Genomic DNA, 21,370 nt, shown 5'->3' with positions numbered 1-21,370 from the left:
AGTCCGCCTTGTAACCTAGGTGATGAACTGGTAAGGGAAGTACGCCGAAAAGTGCTGTTATAGCTGCAGGTTTGAATGCTGTCCCAACTACCTGAGATATTGTTTCAAATATTTGGACCCAATATCCATGTAAACTTGGGCAGGACCAGAACATATGTGTCAGGGTTGCTGGACCCTGATGACAACAGTCACAGATAGGATCCACCTCAGAGTAAATTTTGGAGAGCCTAACTTTAGTCCAGTGAATACGATGGAGTATTTTGCATTGGATCCACCCGTGATTGGCACATAGAGATGAAGAATGCACCCTATTCAAGACACTTTCCCATAATTCCTCTGGAATCTCGTGATTGCGTGTTTGATGGAGAAACCTAGGAGGGGAAACTCACGCTCTCTATCTCATTTGTCCTGCAGGTGTTGTCGCGGTGTTATTCTGTGGGATCACGCAGGCTCACTACACCTACAACAATCTGTCAGAGGAGTCGACCAAACGCACCAAACAGGTATAAAGAAGAAAACTTACTTTTATTGAAGTTTTATTAATTATTGTCATGGTGAAGCTAATGGTGCCAATACTTTTTACAAGTTTGAGCACAAATTGCTCTTGCAAAGGGAAGGAGATGAGAGATAAATACCAACCAAATTCATTGCGCTATTTCAAGCCCCGCCCACTTATACCAAGTTCAGCTCATCGACTTAATCAAAGTTCTTTTAGCTATGTGCAGGACTTGGTGCGGATGAGTATCGTGACAGCAGCCAGGGGGCAGCGTTGAGCTGGTTTTAGTTTTGTTATTTGCTTGTAAAGTGTGTCACTTGACATTTTTAGGCGATTAGTCCACGATGAAAGCCACAATTCGCTACAAAAACAAAAATGGAAAGGAAGAGGAAGTGAAAGTGAAGTCGAGTTTGTTTTTTAATCTCATACACATCTGGAACAGCTGGCTTTAGCTGTTTCCTCTGCTCTTTTTTTTTTTTTTTGCTTTTCTTGCCAACTTTGAAGAAAACTTTGCTCTTATGCAAGAAACTCCAGGAAAGCTTTGACAGCCTGTAAAACAATCCAAACAGCAAAGTGCTTTTAGCCCCCCAGCCTTCCTCCAGGGGCTGAAAGCCCTAACTCTGAAAAGTTTCACAGTTTAAGATGTGTTAGGAGTTTGAGCTATGAATACATCACACAACAAAACAACACATCAAAAGTGATTGTGGTGGAGAAAAAAAAAGATGGAGAGAAATAGCAAACTAGGGCCTTGTTAACGTAAAAGAAAACACTAAAATATACAGACTATGTTTAAATTATCAGTAGCTAAAAAGTTGATTGTTACTGAATCCTTAGAAATTAAATAATTAATATTGACAGAGTTTAGTTGAATTTCTGTAGTTGATTTGTTTGTTTAATAGTTACCAGTTTAATAGTTACCAGTTGAAATGTGATTTAATTTTAGCTACAAAAATATATATACAGTACGAATCGGAAGCTTACTTGTCCTGTATGTCCATTCATGTGCAGGCTGGTAATGTGTGGGGTAAAGACTTTAAGTGTTTATTTTATAATTACAGCTAGTGTGTAAACAAATTATTTCAATAAGAAAATATTGCTGTTGATGACATGAAGTGTTCTGATGCTCTTCAGTTTCACAACACCCAGAGTCTGAGCCAGAGAACACTGGGTTCAGACAGTTATAAAGCTGTGACATTTATTATTAATGTTCATATCTCTGTTTTCTTTTAGCTGTTCGAGGTCCTGCACTTCCTGGCAGAAAACTTCATCTTCTCATACATGGGTCTGGCTCTGTTCACCTTCCAGAACCACGTCTTCAGCCCCATCTTCATCGTGGGAGCATTTGTATCCTCCAATAATAATAATAATAATAATAATAACTTTGGGCACCACACGCCACTTTTTAAAGAAACTTTTCTGGCAGCAGCAGGCACTAAATATCACACCCCTTTTTAACAATCCCTCCAAGTAGCAGAGGGCACTAAATATCACAGTCGTGGTTTAAAAAAAACTCTGACAGCAGGGGGCGCCAAACACCACATACCACTGTTTTATCAAAGCTCTCTAGTGCAGCATGAACAACAGCACCAACAAATGACCAACCTCCCTTTCAAAATAGGTAAACAGATTTTTTACTATCTTGGTATCACAGTTACAGGAAAACATAAACACCTTTTTAAAGAAAATTTCATGAGGTTGCGGAACTAAACAAAAAGTGACTTATGGCAAGGGTCACCACTGTCCCTGGTGAGCCGAATATGTTGATATCATTAAAATTAATATTCTTCCTAATTTTTTAAATATATTTTTCAGTCTGTACCTGTTTTTATTCCCAAATCTTACTTTGATGCATTGAATTAATTTCTATCATCTTGCCTTTGGAAAGTTAAGCATCCTCGATTGAAGTCCCTACTTCAAAGATCTAAAAAAAAAAAAGAACAGTTTTCTGTTTTTACTACTGGGCAGCAAACATTCGATGTGTCACCTTTTGGTCATATTTCCATAACCAACCTAACCGGCCTGCCTGGGTAAAGATAAACCCTGTCTAAAACCTCTCTGTCTCTGCACTTCATGGATCTGCACTTTCCGTTCCCTCGATTAAATCAATCAATAATTCAGTTATTAGTCATACCCTGAGAGTACGGGCTCAGGTCAGGAAGGGTTTTTGGGCTTTTCTCTTTCCACTCCTATCGTTTCTAACCATCTCTTCCAACCTTCTTTACATGATTCAGTGTTTCGGGAAGCCTTCCAAAGATCTTTGTGTGCATCATTTGACTAGCTGTCTGAAAGATCTAACCATCTCACTTTTCTAGACACTTCATTAGCTCTTAAATACAAAATTTTCCTGAGACTTTTGATTTAAATATTATAGATTATTTTCTCAGGCTAAAGGTGTAATATTCACTATTTATGGTAAAATAATGGATTTGAGTCCTTTGAGTCACCACTTCAAGTACAATTAAAACTGCTTGCTTCTACTCAGATGTTGATCCTTGCTGTGATAAATGTACAGTGGGGCAAAAAAGTATTTAGTCAGCCGCCAATTGTGCAAGTTCTCCCACTTAAAAAGATGAGAGAGGCCTGTAATTTTTATCATGGGTACACCTCAACTATAAGAGACAAAATAAGAAAAAGAAAAACCAAGAAAATCACAATGTAGGATTTTTAAAGAATTTGTTAGCAAATTATGGTGGAAAATAAGTATTTGGTCAATAACAAAAATTTCATCTCAATACTTTGTTATATACGCTTTGTTGGCAGTGACAAAAGAAAAACGTTTTCTGTAAGACTTCACAAGGTTTTCACACACTGTTGCTGGTATTTTGGCCTGTTCCTCCATGCAGATCTCATAAACCTACGGGCAGCAGAGGTTGCTAAACACCACGTACCATAAAAAAAACCCTCTCAGGCAGGAGAAGATGCTAAACTACAGAAAAGTAAACTCTTAGGCAGCAGAGGGCACTAATCATCATGCACTTTCAGCTTTAAAAAATAAATAAATAAAAAGCAGTAGAGTGTGCCATTAATCACACATTATTGCTTTAAAAACAATTTCCGGACTAAGGAAGTCGCTAAATATCACACAGCTGCTTTAAAAACTTGAAAGGTCATGCTTGTTACAGTGTGTTTATCCTTAACGTCATCCTGATGACCAGGTGGCCATTTTTATTGGCAGAGCCTCGAACATCTACCCCCTGTCCTTCCTGCTAAACCTTGGACGCAGACACAAAATCGGCGCCAACTTCCAGCACATGATGATGTTTGCAGGTATCGGCTTATCTTTCCAGGAACGGTGGCTAAAGCTTTGTGTGCGTGTGTTTTATGATCCCTTGGCAGGCGTCAGCTTGTTTAAATCTTTTCTCTGTGGTTCATGAAGCTCCTCATGACCTAAAATGGGAGATGAGTCATGGACTAGCTGAGCTCAGAGCGAAGCGCGGCTCTTCTGCGTGTTCTTCATCAAAGAGCTGGCAGAAAAACCAGACTTGATCGCCTCTCTGTCGGTTCTCCTGTCCCACGTGTTTCTGCTTGTTTTCAACTTTACATGTGGGAGCAAAGCTGGCTAGCGTGCTAGCAAACATACCTTCTGGGTTTAATAATAATACAACCCCAAATCAGAAAATGTTGGGACAGTATGGAAAACAAATAAAAAAAGAAAGTAGTGATTTCTAAATTTACTTTGACAAAATATTTCATGTTTGGTTTGTCTGGTCAACTTTGTTTCATTTGTAAGTATACATCCTTTCCTGTCATTCGAACCTGCAACACATTCCAAAAAAGGTTGGGACGGGAGCAATTTAGGACTAGTAATGGGGTAAATTGGTTAAATAATAATGTGATTTTAAACAGGTGATGTTAGCAGGTGATTGTAATTATGATTTGGTACAAAAGCAGCGTCCAAGAAAGGTCTAGTCCTTTAGGAGGGGTATTATTGAAATGTTTAAAAAATGATGTCACCTTTAACAGTGCATAACATAATTAAAAGATTCAAGGAATCTGAAGGAATTGCAGTGTGCAAAGGACAAGAGCGCAAGCCTAAGCTGAACAACCGTGATCCCCGATTCCTCAGGCCGCACTGCATAAAGAATCATCATTCATCTATAAGCGACATCACCACATGGGCTCAGGACTACTTTGGTTAACCTTTGTCAAATACCACAATACAAAACGTAGTTACATCCACAAATGCCAGTTAAAACTGTATTGTGCCAAAAGGAAGCCCCATGTTAACAGTGTCCAGAAGTGCCGTCGACTTCTCTGGGCTCGGAGGAATCTTGGATGGAAGAACAGGATCATCCAGACTGTGAGCAGAAACAAGTCCTAAAGCCAGCGTCTGTCATGGTATGGGGTTGTGTCAGTGCCCTTGGCAAAGATAACTTGCACCATTAATGCTGAAAAGTACATAGAGATTTTGGAGCACAATATGCTGCCTTCAAGAAGACATCTTTTCCAGGGACGCCCATGTATATTTCAACAAGACAATGAAAAACCATATTATGCACACATTACAAAGTCCTGGGTGCGGAGGACGAGGATACAGGTACTTGATTGTCCTCCCTGCGGTCCCGACCTGTTAACAATAGAGAATGTGTGGTGCATTTGAAACGCAAAATGCGACAATGAAGACCCCGTACTGTTGCCCACCTCAAGACTTAAGAATGGAACAAAATTACACCTGAATTGAAGCAATTTCCCTCTGGGATTAATAAAGTTCTTTGAATCTTGAATGTTGAATGAAACACTTCATCACTTTGTGTCTTCAGTCCCTAAGTGTTGTGAGGAGGAATGGTAACATTAAAAAGTGGTAAATGCTTTACTGTTCCTACTTTTTTGAAATGTGTTTTGCAAGAAACAAAATTAAAATGTGTTTTATAAAAAAAAAAAAAATTATGATCATTTTATAATGTGCTGCTGTTTTTTTATGCATTTTCTATACTGTCCCAACTTTTTCTGATTTGGGGTTGTAATAATAATAATAATAATAATATTAATGCATTTTATTTATATAGGCGCCTTTCTGGTCAACTAATTTAGCATGTGGGTTTATTAACATATAAAAAATTTTAGCTTAAAGTTTGTTGAGACATAAAATCACGTGAAGCTTGCCTTTAAGATTATTCACTACTTTAAGTCGCACGGTAATGTATCTGAAGTTAGCTACAGTAGCTTGCTTATGAACATGGGGCGCCTGCAGTGCATCCTGGGGGAAAGAAAAGGGGGAAATAATGTAGTACTGAGAATAAAGCCCTAGCTGGTAATCAGTGTGTGTGTGTTTGTTGCAGGTCTGCGAGGAGCGATGGCGTTTGCTTTGGCCATCCGTGACACGGCGACGTACGCCAGGCAGATGATGTTCACCACCACGCTCCTCATCGTCTTTTTCACCGTCTGGGTTTTCGGGGGAGGAACCACGCCCATGCTGTCCTGGCTGCACATCAGGTCAGAGACAACAAGGGTCTGGCAAGAATGTAGCAGCTAGCAGTAGTTGACTTAGCTTATGTTAGCTAGATCTTAGTAAAAGTTGGCTTGAAAAAAAAAACATAAATCTGTCTGGTGTAGAAAGTTGCTGTTTTTAAAATTTCTCATCATGACATTAGGTCTAATTTGTCCAAACAAGATTGTCAGTCACTCATGTGACTCATGTGTCATGATTGACAGAAAGATATTTGTGGAGTTCATTATAAACCTCACTAAGACTCTGAGTAAGTCTATGAAGCTTTTAGCTAAAATTAGGACTCAGTAAACTGCGCTAGCTCCATAATGAGTCGCTACATAGTGTGGTCACGCTGAATAATGGCGCAATGTTTCACTTCCTTAAGTTAAATCTTGAGGTTTTTGAGTGTAAATCGATCTTGGGCAAGAGACGAGAAGACAGACTGGCAATCATCAGAAGATAACGTGTGTAATGAAATCCAGCAGACTTTAGGTTTGTTTATTTTCAGGCTGGAGACGTTACGATTCTCAACACAATTATTAATTTGCCTGGATAGCTGTGATGAACGGGTGATTTCGCATATCACCGTCAGTCATGCTAAGCTGAGCGCTGTGTTTTCTACCATCCATTTATTACATCCTTGAAGTAAAGGGATGTTTTTTTGTTTTTTTTAAGTTATTTGTAAGTTTTGCAGCCGCGACTCCTTTTGTTGGTGAAGATGACATCTGGGAATCTTCCAACTTTCACAATTTTCTACTTTTACGTCAAACACTCGACATAAGCCTCCTACAGGAACTGGAAGTAAAGTGTGGTTTAGTTAGTACTTCATTTTTATTTTTTAAAAAGTTAAGGTCGCCACAGCACTGGACCTGAAGATGACGCGCAAGAACAGTTTGATTTTGAAACCTCTCAGAAAGCAAAGGAAATATTAAAATTATCAAAGCACGACTTCAGAGTAACCTGTTTAAATAATAATCAGAAACTTATAAGCTTGTGGAATCACAACTTGGTGAAGTCTGAACTTCAATCAGCCGGTCTCATAAGTTGGTAAATTATCACTTGGTCTTTAACGCAACATCCAAGCTGAATTCTGCATTCAGTTTCTCACGGCGCCCAGCAGGGGGAGCAGGTTACGCGCCATATGACCCCTGCCTGACCCCTGAGTGTGGTGATGTACGAGTTGAGGGCGACTGGGGAGCACTTGTTATTGTTGACGCTGAAATTTATTCATGCTTTTCTCAAGCAGTCTCTTTGAGAAACTCACCGCCACCAACTCACCGCAGTGCATTGTGGGATTTTATCTTGTGTTTTTCTCTGATTATTACTTTGTCATCACTTAATTAGGAAAGAGAAAGGAATAAAGCTTTGTGTGCTTGTTGGGGTTATTATACCCGGGAGGTTAATTATTTTTCAAAACCAGCATGAGTCAAGGTGTTTAGAATTTTAATAACATTTTAAATCAGCACGCATGTAAAGCAAAAATATGATTTATATCCATTAAGTTATAAATATTAATTTGAGTATGGCAAGCCTTGGATCATGCTATGGGATAGAAAATCTATTTTTAAGAAAGTCTGCAAGAACTTAATGGTTTTTCTGGAAAAAGAAAGATGGTGAAAATTATCATCATGTGTAAATTATAAATCATTTTATAAAAACATTAAAAAAAGAAGTATTATTGAAACATAATTTACTATCTACTAATTTACTATCTACATAATTACTATTTAGTATTTAAAGACTTAAAATTCTTATTTCTGAAACAAAATGCTGATGATGAAAAAGAAGAGTAATAATTATTCATCTTTCTTTGTTAAATATTAGTGCTTAGTTAAATACTATTACTATTAAATATATTACTATTACTAAAAAAAGTAATATTTTTATTACTATTATTTCTGATAATAATATTCAGAAATAATAGTAATAATTAGAAATAATAATCAGAAGTTGTTTAAGACATTTATTGCTCAAATTATTTTTCTTGGAAGTAGTTAGAAATCTTAAACAGCATTACGTATAAAACATTACAAGGTTAAGGTGCAGGAGGTTTTTATTTATTTATTTATTTATTTATTTGAATAATTCCATATAGTTTATCAGTAGAACGTAATAATTTCCCAGCAGTAATGGATACAGCATCTCGACTACTTTATACATTGTGTCCATGGCAATGAACCCTGAGTTTAGATCGCCCGGCAGTGACGAGTCTGGTGTTGCCCTGAAACACATCACTGTTTTGGAAAATCTATATAAAAGAAAAAAAAGATTCCATTGAACAAAAGTTGAATGATTGACCTGCTGGCATTTTCAGAGGTTAAGCCAAGCGTTAAAAGTGCTCAGACTGGTCTATCAGGCAGTTCACAAAGAGCTGAATGGAAAAAAGCGGCAGCACGTGGGTGGATAAGGAGGCGCTGGATTGCCGGCTCAGGTGCGATGCGTGGACGAGTTGTTTATCTGCGTTCATCTGCTTGTGCTTTCTCAGCAGCTCCAGGCCATCTATTAATAAGCAGAGTTGGCCCTAAGAGGATTACACTGTGTGTGTGTGTGTGTGTGTGTGTGTGTGTGTTTGTGTGTGTGTGTGTTGTTGATGATGACAGATGCTTCATAGACTGAAAAGCCTGTGTTGGTGTCCCACAGGAGGATAAGCTACAGAAAGACGGGCCAGGATTTTAAGAAACAAAATTGTTACTAAAATGTCTTTATTATATGTATAACAATAAAAAAACAATAGGATTGTAAGCTGACTATTCATCAAAAAAGGGTGGGGTGTAAAGTGACGAGGCGTGATGGTGTTTGTCGACATTTTATTTAACAAAACACACCACGATGTGCTGTTACAGTAAATTAATCAGTGACGTAATAAGGCGAAGTGGATTTGCCAATGCTGCATGTACGAAGTAATTGCTCCTACTCGGAACTTGATATTACTTGTGACATGTCCAGAACCGCTACATAGCTCGCTGCTTTATTCTTCTTCCTCATACACAACAGTTATTTGCCAGCAATCACAATTCATTGTTGTTATACAGAGACAGACAGTATTTGTTTTGTTCTACATTATGTTTCATTGTTGCAAATCATCTTTGAGACAAGTCCTTAAATCAGGATCCATCGTTGCGGTATTTACTACAGGATTAAAATCATATAATCTGATCCAGTATGCGGCTACACAGCTTACTTTTAACCTTCCTACATTTTCCACGCACTACTCTGCTCCTTCCACTGGCTTCCTGTAGCTAACCCGAATCAAATTTAAAACTCTGATGCTCGTCTAGAAAGACAAAATATGTCCCAGCACCCACTTTACTGTACCTCAACATACCTTACGTATCACATTCTGTACCACACCATGGTTCCTCCGATCCTCGACTGGTCTCACCATCACTCGGGGATCTTCTGTCTTGGCTCCTAGGTGGGCGAATGAACTTCTTCTAGATGTCCGTACACTGGCAATCTTTAAATGACGCCAAAAGACTTTAAACCCAAACAATAACAAACCAACAGTGTATAACTGATGGTATTTCCAGTTAGTAACCCAGTGAACCAGTGTATTTATGTAAGTCCCTCTGGCCCTCTGGATGAGGGCGTCTACCAAATGCCTGAATGTAGATGTAACCTGGAAGTGTGGTTTGAAAGAAAAGAGTCTGGTTTGGGAACACTCCGATATCTCTAAGCCATAGCTTATGATGTTTTTTGTTGTTGTTACAGTTAGTGAAGTAAAAGACAACCTATGTTATTTTAAGCACCAAAGTCAACTCAGTCCTAATGATGTGGAAAATTCGAGAAGTGAAAGCTCTACGGTTTTAAAAAAAAAAAAAAAAGGTTGAATACATTAGTAAAATAGTGTCATAAGTTTTAGACATTTAGAGTAAATTATTCGCTACAGTTGTGTAAAATTGAACTAATTATTTTTTTTATTTGTATGTATGTGTATAATTGGGATGTTTTTAAAATCCTAATACTAACAGAATCACAGTACAAACTGAATCGGCTATCGTGAGATTGTATCGGGAGATCCCTGGTGATTTCCTATCTCTAGTATCAAGATTGCGCTGAATTATTCTCGGAGACGCCACAGCTGTCCTCTGTGATTTTATAACCCTTATCTGTGTATTAACATTTCTTCCTCATGATGTCTCAGAGGGTTTTGCCTTTATATTGAAATATCAAAATTTTTTATTATATTTTAAGTTTGAAATCTATATCCAGGGTCTATATCACCGTAAAGCTGCTTTTTGACAATTTCTATTGTTAAAATCCGTATAAAGAAATAAAATTCTATTAAGATTTAATTAATTTATTTGTTTTTGTTATAATGTAATTAAGTGCTACGGTGTTCCCTGTTTAAGGATACCGTAGTATCCCAGTTAAGGATGGATCCTAATATCGAAATCGATGCTGCCGTGTCTCAGATAAATATTGTGTACCTCACTTTATGCTAATCTGACATGAAGTTTACATTATAATACCATGTACAGTATATGTTACTGTTTACTACCATTTATTTGCCTAGTTATTAAAAAAATCACAGTCCTGGGTCTAGTTTATGTTTCTGAACGCGATTCCCCGGTGTCTGAGGATCTGTGTACTGTTTACTCGACACCACATCTGGTTACTCAAGAACTTCCTGAGCCGCAAACTTCGTTTCCTGTTTGAAATGAGGAAGTGTTTCTGAGATTTATTTCCCACTCAGGGAAACAAAAAGTAAATGAGGCTTATAAAGTAAAAAAACAAACAAAATGTTGAAGAAAAGCAATTTTTGTGCTGAATGTAATTGATTTACTCTGTCCTGCCTGAGACAAATCATAAATCACTTCCTGTACACATGGCACGCGTTCTCTCAGACGTTTGCTCGATAATCTGTTAACCCACCTCAAAGCTGGCTGTCTGATTCTAATCAGTAACGTCTTTCCTTTTACACCCGGCGTTTTTTTTTTTTTTTTCCTGTGAGTCACTGTAACTAACATGGAAACTATTTTGGTTTTTGCTCATGAGCCAAAGAGAGAGACAGTGCGTCTCCAAGTAGTGCTTATTTTTAAACTGGCAAAACTAGAAGATCTATTACACATACAATATAAATAGATGTTTATTTATTCTTTTTGGAAATTGAGAGTCTTCTCTACTGTGCAACGTACCATAGCAGTGCGGCTGGACGATTATAACCGAAATATTGTATCGTGATACAATTGGTAAAAAACTAATTTTCAGCTAAAAATTAAAAATTTTGCAAGAAATTTGAATCAGTACCCGGAGCATTTTTTCGGCCTGAGAACAAATCGAACCGAACGGCGGCTAAGTTGCGAGCACATCCGGGCGCTGTTTCAAAACCTGTTTGCATCAGTAGAAAGCCATGCAAAGTGAGATTACAAATTTTACACATTTTTCTTTTAGTCAGCGAAAGCTTATCTTAACATTATTACGATACAAATTTCATGTTTGATGAATTTTCGCCTTAAAAAACGCAGAACGATTTTGTATGCAGAGGTTCTGCTGTACTCGATACACATGACGATGTTTCCCAGCTAATCAGTCACATCACACTTAAAAATAAACCTTTAAAAGCTTTACAAAATCAAATGAAAACTGAGTGCTGAGACACAAATCTGAAGCATTTGAAGTATTATATCATTTAGTGTACGTTTTTATTTTTACAGTTTCAGCAGCAATATATTTTCTGACATTTCCACATTAAACTAATCTACTACCATCCATCCATCCATCCATCCATCCTCCATGTACACTGTGGTTAGTACAGCTGTGTAACTTGCGTGTCTGCTCTCATGGTGTTTTCTGCCGCGTCTATAAAAAGTTCCCGCTGGCGTTTTTGGTGTCTCAGTGCACGCTTATCGGTTCCTGTGATCAGTGTTTCTGCAGCGCTGTGGCAGCCGGTGTGAATCTCACTGCTGCTGATGTGTACAGCTGAAGCCGCAGGGGCACAGCAGGGGAGACACACAAGCGACAGTCTTTCTGTGTGAACTCGTTTAGTGTGTTTATAGACAGAGACGTCTGCTGAAGCCGGAATATTATTACCCGATGTATTTATCGTGTAGATCTGTTAGACTGAGAGAAGTCACACCTTTTCTGCTTCACTGATCTATTAATCAGACAGTTGAGGATGTGACTGACAGATTATCTGTTTAAACATTTGTAATGATATTTAAATCTTGAGTTATAACCAGTACTTTGGGTATCAGCCCTTACCCTTACCGGTACGTTGGGTATCAGCCCTTATCCTTACCGGTACGTTGGGTATCAGCCCTTATCCTTACCGGTACTTTGGGTATCAGCCCTTATCCCTACCGGTGTTTTGGGTATCAGCCCTTATCCTTACCGGTGTTTTGGGTATCAGCCCTTATCCTTACCGGTGTTTTGGGTATCAGCCCTTATCCTTACCGGTGTTTTGGGTATCAGCCCTTATCCTTACCGGTACTTTGGGTATTAGCTCTTATCCTTACCGGTACTTTGGGTATCAGCCCTTATCCCTACCGGTGTTTTGGGTATCAGCCCTTATCCTTACCGGTACTTTGGGTATCAGCCCTTATCCTTACCGGTACTTTGGGTATCAGCCCTTATCCTTACCGGTACTTTGGGTATCAGCCCTTATCCTTACCGGTACTTTGGGTATCAGCCCTTATCCTTACCGGTACTTTGGGTATCAGCCCTTATCCTTACCGGTGTTTTGGGTATCAGCCCTTATCCTTACCGGTGTTTTGGGTATCAGCCCTTATCCTTACCGGTGTTTTGGGTATCAGCCCTTATCCTTACCGGTACTTTGGGTATTAGCTCTTATCCTTACCGGTACTTTGGGTATCAGCCCTTATCCCTACCGGTGTTTTGGGTATCAGCCCTTATCCTTACCGGTACTTTGGGTATCAGCCCTTATCCTTACCGGTACTTTGGGTATCAGCCCTTATCCTTACCGGTACTTTGGGTATCAGCCCTTATCCTTACCGGTACTTTGGGTATCAGCCCTTATCCTTACCGGTACTTTGGGTATCAGCCCTTATCCTTACTGGTGTTTTGGGTATCAGCCCTTATCCTTACCGGTGTTTTGGGTATCAGCCCTTATCCTTACCGGTGTTTTGGGTATCAGCCCTTATCCTTACCGGTGTTTTGGGTATCAGCCCTTATCCTTACCGGTACTTTGGGTATCAGCCCTTATCCTTACCGGTACTTTGGGTATCAGCCCTTATCCTTACCGGTACTTTGGGTATCAGCCCTTATCCTTACCGGTACTTTGGGTATCAGCCCTTATCCTTACCGGTGTTTTGGGTATCAGCCCTTATCCTTACCGGTGTTTTGGGTATCAGCCCTTATCCTTACCGGTGTTTTGGGTATCAGCCCTTATCCTTGCCAGTACTTTGGGCATCAGCCCTTATCCACACCGGTACTTTGGGTATCAGTGTTTTGCCTCAGAGGAAATATTGTGGGTTGCCTGTGGGTGGTTCCATGATTAACAATGTATATTCAGAGTAGAGAAAAAAAGCACTTTTCCCTTTCCTTTGCCCCCCCTTTTTTTTGTCATTCGCTCACTGCACACACACATTCACACACGCATAAACCACACGTACCGACAGATTTATTATCATCAAAGACTCACTTTTTCCCCTGATGGTCCCCATAAATTTTGTTCACACTGAGTTTACACTGCCAGCACAAAAACTCTTATGTTTTTATCCCAGGTCTGGGACAAATCTTTTATTCTTTCATTTATTTCTGAATTAACTATAATTAATAAGATCCTCACTCTTCTAAGAGCAGGGGACAGGTCTATGTCTTCGACCAGCTAGATATCCAGATTCTCTCTCTCTCTCTCTCTCTCTCTCTCTCTCTCTCTCTTTGCTCTATGAATCCTCTTTCTTTTTCTCACTTGGGGTTTAACCTGCTCAGGCTTGTCCCCTATAAAGAAAGTCTCAGGAGGTTCAACTTTCTTATGTAAATATAAGGCTCAGAACACACACACACACACACACACACACACACACACACGGGCTCGTTTCAGTCAAAAAAATGTGAAGCATTTGCAACACGCTGGGAAAAAAATGTGTCCTCACACGAGCGTGTCTCTGATGTACAACACGTCAGGTTCAGCTCATGTGAAAACAGCCGAGGAAAAAGATTAACTGCATCGATGGCTGAGATATATACAGCACACATACAGTACACACTCTTACACACTCACCTACACACGCACACAGATACACACACAGATATTTCTGGAATTGAATCATCTTTGGCCAAAACACAGTTTCCAGTGAAGGACCTTATCAGTGAGGATTCTCTCAAAGTAAACAAAGTGTCCATGACTGTTTCCAGTCCCGCTCCGGTCCGTCACCCAGAAAGATAGGGAGGTAGGGAGCAGAGCAAAAGAGTTCCTGAAACTGGAAGTGTAGTACTGATTAAATGCAGAAAAGTGTTTTAAAGGTTCGATATAAACGCTGTAAGTGTTTGAGGTGGGTTTATGAGAGTTAGATATCTGATATGAACCTTTACTAATGTCATCATCTATAGAAATAAAAGAGAGGTTTTGTCTGTATGTTGGTCAAAACTCACTCTTTCAATTATATCTTTACATATTTTTTTTTGTAGCAGCATCACGTATAACTGTCTGAACAGAATTTACTGAATCTCCTGCAGTCCTTAGATCTCTGCCTGAAGTTTAATCTGCACCATCAGTGAATCTAAATGTGGAGTAAAAGTGATGTTATGAACAGTTATGTGTGGGATTTAATAATCTACTGTAAAATAATCTACTAATGCGGTACTGTCTCAATGTAAACAAACACCTGCACCAATAGATATTAATTAGAAAAGATAAAGTGAATATTTTGACTGGGATTAGTTCATATTTTCACTTTGGCTGAAATAACAGCGCTGAAGTGGTATAAGTGAATTTTAACACGCTGGAGTGGTTTTAAGACAAAACTTCATCTTTATCCTTTTATCTACTTTTTTCATTTCTCATCTGTGATTCACTCTCCGATTACCGAACAGGGAGTGTATTTGTCTGACCACCAAAGAAGGACAACTTAGTGTAAACAAGGCGTAAGATACTCAACCTTACAGAATGGGATTTTTTAATAAGTTAGACAGAGAGTTCTGCTGTACAGAGAGACACACAGACATGTACGTGGCCTTCAACTTAAAAAAATATATATATTATCACTGATTACATTAAAGATCAGCAGATTATTTTTAGCTTGAACATTTTAAATGCAAACTCTTTTCCCGTCAACGACGCGTGCTAATGCTAGTCTCAAATAAAGCTTCCCGGTTTAAAGCGGAAAGGTTTTGTTGTATTTTCAGCTGATCAAACCTGGCAGCTTACGCACATGTAGTACCTGATCTGTGGCGGTTCTAATTTGCATTTTGTGTTTAGTGTTCAGAATGAGGTACATGATTAATAAGGGTGCAAGATTACTCTATTTGAGTGGACTCCATTGTGTATTTTAAACGTCTAAAACATGAGACAGATAGTTCACATTGTGCTGTGTAGATCCTGTTTACACTCTTGGACCTTTAACAAATTACTAGGTCCGTTTTAACCCAGTCTATATTTATAGCCAGATTGGTTTTCTGTTTTGTTTCAACTAGCTTTGTATGTTTATTCAGTCAGAAATCTTGAAATGTTGGAGAAAAAAAAAATCTAAGGCTTAGGTTCTATCCAGGATAAACCAAAGCAAGGACGGAGTTTTTCACAGTAAAGAAGTGAAACTGTGTCCTTTTTTGTTTACGTAAAACATTCAGGACGTGAAACTGACCAAAGTTCGGACCTGATTGTGTTGAGTTTGTGCACAGTTTTATAATAAGTTTTATAAGCATAAAAACAATTTAGCAAATAACCTCCTCAAAAAAAAGCCATTATAAAAAGCTGTGGCTCATTCTGGGTCTCTGATCTCGACAGAACCGGTCCAGAAAAAGTGAAGGCTAGTGAAAGATTTTTCACAGCCAGTGATTTAAACTCGAAAGACTTTTTCTTTACTGAAGACAAACAGGAAGTGAAAATGGTTTATCTGTAGATGTTTCTCAGACGATGATGATGGTGATGGTTATGATGACTGTAAGAGCCATATTTAATTTTTACGATTCTGTTGTTGTGTTTATTTAAAGTTTATTAGTTAAGCATTCATTTATGATAATCGTAAGTTGTCCTGTTACGTCATTCCATAATTGCGTAGTTGCATGACTATTACGCACGGTAGAAGTTGTTAGGATACGGAAGTTGTGGAAAACACAAGCTTTTGACTGTAATCAAAAAAACGTATTAAGATACAGCAAATAAGTTGTTGTAACCATAGTGGATTTATGTAAGAAAACTGTAAGAAGTGTTGAACGTTTGACGTTAAAAATAAATGAACAAAGAATTCATGCACGTCCGAGTCATGAGTAGTCAGTTCAATAAGAAAGATACGCGTCAGAACTTGCGAAATAACATGCCCGTACAGTGACCCTTCAGCCAATAACTTTTGGACCTGTCTTCTTGCCCAAGTACTTGCCATGTGAAGAGGTGGGCGGAGCTAAAACATATACTACAGACCATTGATTCTTCAAACACAATCATGAATCATTGTGATATCACTGTGATATTTAACAAAAAATATGACAAGTTTCTCCTCATTTTATTTAACACAGGTTTTGTTTAATCTAAGGTTTTGTTTTTTATATTAGACAGTAAATCTCAGATTTATTCGTGTAGCTGAAATAACTTTTGGATCGATATTCTAATTAAATGACATTTAAAATAAAGACTTGTATGATTATATATCCTGAACAAGCATTGTCTGATTATGCATTAAAATGAACTTAATAAGAATCTATGGCAATATATTATTGTTTGAATAACTAACACTAATAAACCTAAAAACAGTTCTTAATTATTAAGTTAATAAACGGTTTATTAACAATTTCCACAGTCAGAATTAAGATAATAATCAAATGTGACTCCTGAATCACGTTCACGGTCTTAATAGCAACACTGGCAATTTCTGTAAGGAAATCCTCATGTCCAGTATTAAAATATTGGCACCCTTTTTCCCCCCATCAATGCCACAAATATTTTAATATGGAATATTATACAGACATGTTTTGGTTTTTCCTTCCATAGAATGTAAAAATCATACCAGTTTCTGTAGCAGAAACAGTTTATACATTCCTGTTTCCCTGACCCAACGTTCATTTCCCAAACCTTCTGTATCCACATTTATAAATATCACTTGAGCATGAATGTTCACTTCTGAGCTCTGACCTCAATGTTAGTTCCCGGGATGTTGACCAGCTGCTAAAGTGTGTGTGTGTGTGTGTGTGTGTGTGTGTGTGTGTGTGTGTGTGAGCTGAAATCCAGTGAGGGATGTTTAGGTGGAGAATCACTTGGGCCATGAATAAACCTCCAGTAGGAGTGACGGGCCAGGATTCATCTGCACTTAGTTAGTTATAGTGCCGTAAATCTCTGTTTTACACAGAAACCCGCTACAGAGATTTGTGCTGTGAATTGCATTAGTGTAACAGAATTATAGCTTTTCAAAAGAAATCACAACAGAAAGTAAAAAGTAACTATATATATGTCATATATATAATTTAACAATGTTATACAATATGCTGTAATCTAATGAAATACGTAATAGAACAAAAATTGGAATATATATTGCAACATATTTTCTGACATACTGTATAATCAAAACAAAGTAATATAATGTATACATAACAAATCATAATAAAATCCAATCAAGCACAGTATTTGCATATTTTTTAATAATATATACAACATAATGTAGTATAGCAACATACATAACATAACGTAATACACTGCCTGGCCAAGGTCACAATTTTAGAAGAGTCAAATTATTGCACTCCATCAAGCAAAGAAAACAACTAAGGACTGGGTTAAGAACCGTTTAACACATTATCTTGCTGAACTGTCAACTTTGTGGAAGAAAGGCAATCAGAAGGAAAAATTATGACTGCGATGTTACACAATTCAATTAAATTTTATTTATATAATTTTATATGAAGCTGCTTTGAGACAATGACCATTGTTAAAAGTAACAATGGTCATTGTCTCAAAGCAGCTTCACAAAAATTAAAGAATTTTTTTTTTTTTTAGAAAAGAAAATATTTGGAAGTATGTATGTGTGAGAAAAATGTGTCTAGATAATAATTAGATGAATGAATGATGAATGAAATGTCTCTGATGAGCAAGCCAAGGGTGACGGCGACGGTGGAAAGGAAAAACTCCCTGAGATGGCAATAGGAAGAAACCTTGAGAGGAACCAGACTCAACAGGGAACCCATCCTCATCTGGGTGATAACAGATAGAAATAACATCATGTGTGTTGTGCAGGTGAAAGTTCAATATAACAGAAGTTGTGTAGATTAACATGAAGTCCATTTCAGCACTGAAGCTTGTTTATTGAGGATGCAGGACAACCACCTAGTAATGCATTAAAATAGTCCAGTCTGGAGGTCATGAATGCATGAACTAGCTTTTTTGCATCAGATACGGATAGGATACTCCTAAGTTTGGCAATGTTTTTGTGATATTGGAAATATGATTTTCAAAAGACAAGTTACGCCCAGGTTTTTTACTGTTGCGCTGGTAGTAACAGTACATCCTTCTAAACGCAGGCTGAATTGTGAAAGCTGTTGTGTGCTGGTTTTGGGGCCGATGAGTAATATCTCTGTCTTATCTGAATTTAGTAAAAGAAAGTTATTGGTCATCCAATCTTTTATGTCCTGGACACACTCGGTTAATCTAGACAACTTGGGTATTTCGTCTGGTTTTGTTGAGATATAATTGGGTATCATCAGCATAACAATGGAAACTAATCCCATGCCTTTTAATGATGTTTCCCAAGGGAAGCATGTATATTGAGAACAGCAGAGGTCCTAAAACTGACCCTTGTGGGACCCCATATTTCACTGGCATTACTTCAGACAGTACTCCATTTAGATCTACAAAATGGTATCGATCAGACAGGTATGATCTAAACCATTTTAATGCCTGCCCCTGAATACCTATATGGTTTTGTAGGCGATCTATGAGAATATTATGATCAATGGTGTCGAATGCAGGACTAAGATCAAGTAAGACTAGTATTGAGATGCAGCCTGGTCTGAAGCTAAAAACAAGTCGTTCGCAATCTTAACTAGTGCAGTTTCTGTACTATGATGGGGCCTGAAACCTGAGTGAAATTCTTCTAGGATGTTGTTTTCCTGCAAGATTGTGCATATTTGAGCTGATACTATTTTTTTAAATATTTTTTATATGAACAGAAGGTTTGAAATCGGTCTGTAATTTGTTATTTCATTCGCGTCCAAATTAGATTTTTAAGTAGCGGCTTAATAACTGCCAACCTGAAAGGTTTAGGGACGTGACCTAGACATAATGAAGAATTAATAATGTTTAGAAGTGGCTCTCCAACCGTAAGCATCACTTCTTTTAAAAATCTGGTTGATATTGGGTCTTACAGGCAGGTTGTTGATTTAGCTGAGGTGATAAGTTTATACAGCTCTTCCTGTCCTATACCTGTAAAGCACTGAAAATCTAAATGTGAGATACTATTAGAGGTTGAACCTCCGTTATTTTCTTCCTGATACTATTGATTTTTTCATTAAAGAAGTCCATAAAGTCTTCACTTCTAAACTGTGATGGGATACTCTCTGCGGGCATCTTAGGTTTTGTTAGGCGAGCCACTGTACTAAATAAGAACCTGGGATTGTTTTGGTTTCTTGCTATCAGTTGGCTAAGATGCTCGGTCCTAGCAAGTTTTAGGGCCTGTCTATGACTGAGTCTATGAGTATGACTGTTGTACCACGGTGCAAGTGTTTTATCTCTGACTTTTTTCAATCTGACAGGAGCAACAGTGTCTAATCTACTGGTAAAAATAGTACCCATGCTGCTAGTCACTTCATCTAGATTGTCCGCATTTAGGGGTCTAATAAGAATTTGGGACAGATCCGGCAGATTACTTGTGAATCTGTCTTTAGTAGTCGGATTCATATTTCTAACAAGTTGATAACGTGGGAAGACACAGCTAATCTGTTCTACAGGTAGAGAATATATCAGGAGGTAATGATCTGTGATATAATCACTTTGAGGTAAGATCTCTATATTAGAGACATCTATACCATGGGATATAATTAAATCTAGCGTATGATTACAGCGGTGAGTTGCTCCATTTATATTTTGTTTAACCCCAAAGGAATTTAGTAAATCCATAAATGCGAGTGCTACAGCGTCGTTAGCATAATCTACATGAATGTTAAAGTCTCCTACTATTAACACTTTGTCAGAGTTAACCAGTAGGTCTGATAGCAGATGTCCAAATTCTTTAAGAAAATCGACATATGACCTCGGCGGTCTGTACTCGGTGGACAGAGTAAAATATAGCGCGGGTTTATTATGTATTTTACTGAGTGCAACATTAATGATGAGCACTTCAAATGAGTTAAACCTGGGCCTTATTTTCTGAGTAACAGTGAGTACATCATTGTAGATAGCAGCGACACCACCACCACGACCAGTTGGACGGGGCACTGAGGTTGCATATTAAAACATCAACAATAAAAACCTGAGCTTGTCAAAAAAATCATAATATAAAATAAACAGTAATGTAAAGTAATATACTGTGTGTACTGTATATGTATATAATATTAAACATTGCTGTGCAACGTACTTAAACCTAATAAAATACATAATGAAAAAAGATAATGTAATATAACACGATGTCGCATATTGTAACAAAACGTCTATTATTTAACATATTTACACATAACATACAGTATGTTATAGTACATTCTGTTTAAACTATGCTATGTTTAACAGTGAAAGTAAGAAGGATAGTCAGGACAACAGTACAACCTCGAGTGTAATATTGCCTTTAAGGGATTCAGCCATATTTTAGAAGCTAGTTAGCTTTGAAACTATTTAGCTTTGGTGATACATATATGTAGTTAAACCTCTCAATGATATTGTGCTTTTTATCATCACTAGTAGAATGCCCCTTATCCAATCAGATTACTCGGTCAGAACGTATTGTTGTATAACATATTATAACAACATACATAAAATGTATACAGTGGAACCTTGGATTGCGAGCATAATTCGTTCCGGACGTGTATTCCAAAACACTCGTAAACCAAAAACAAATTATTCATTCTACAGCCCCAAAAGAAATACATAAAAATAATTAATACAAAATATTAAGTAAAAATAAAACAAATTAACCTTTCAAAAACGTAAAAAATAAATCCTGGCAGATAAGCATTTCCCTTTGTGCACGCAGGCGCTGTATGTGTGTGTGTGTGTGTGTGTGTGTGTGTGTGTGAGAGAGACTAGAGTAAGTGGAGACTCTTGCTTTCAGCCCCTCCTGTCTCCCTCTTCTCATCTTACGCATTAAAACTTTCTCCCTTCGTTTAAACACACTCGCACACACATTAACGGAAAG

The 21,370-nt window shown here is 37.9% G+C and overlaps 1 protein-coding gene across 2 annotated transcripts in view; it reads left to right on the top strand.

Annotated features, from left to right (window-relative positions):
* Positions 1 to 21,370, top strand: part of slc9a7 (solute carrier family 9 member 7) — a 69,080-nt gene that overhangs the window by 16,342 nt on the left and 31,368 nt on the right. For both annotated transcript variants that reach the window (XM_053498536.1, XM_053498535.1), the window contains exons 9-12: positions 415 to 503; positions 1,727 to 1,840; positions 3,652 to 3,763; positions 5,776 to 5,929. In XM_053498536.1, coding sequence (XP_053354511.1) covers positions 415 to 503; positions 1,727 to 1,840; positions 3,652 to 3,763; positions 5,776 to 5,929 — 469 coding nt within the window. The remainder of the gene's footprint in view (positions 1 to 414; positions 504 to 1,726; positions 1,841 to 3,651; positions 3,764 to 5,775; positions 5,930 to 21,370) is intronic.

This window comes from Clarias gariepinus, chromosome 6 (genome assembly GCF_024256425.1).
Source record: "Clarias gariepinus isolate MV-2021 ecotype Netherlands chromosome 6, CGAR_prim_01v2, whole genome shotgun sequence".
In the NCBI taxonomy this organism is placed as follows: Eukaryota; Metazoa; Chordata; class Actinopteri; order Siluriformes; family Clariidae; genus Clarias; species Clarias gariepinus.
The sequence above is the reverse complement of the archived record's forward strand: the minus strand, read 5'-3'. Positions and strand labels throughout refer to the sequence as shown.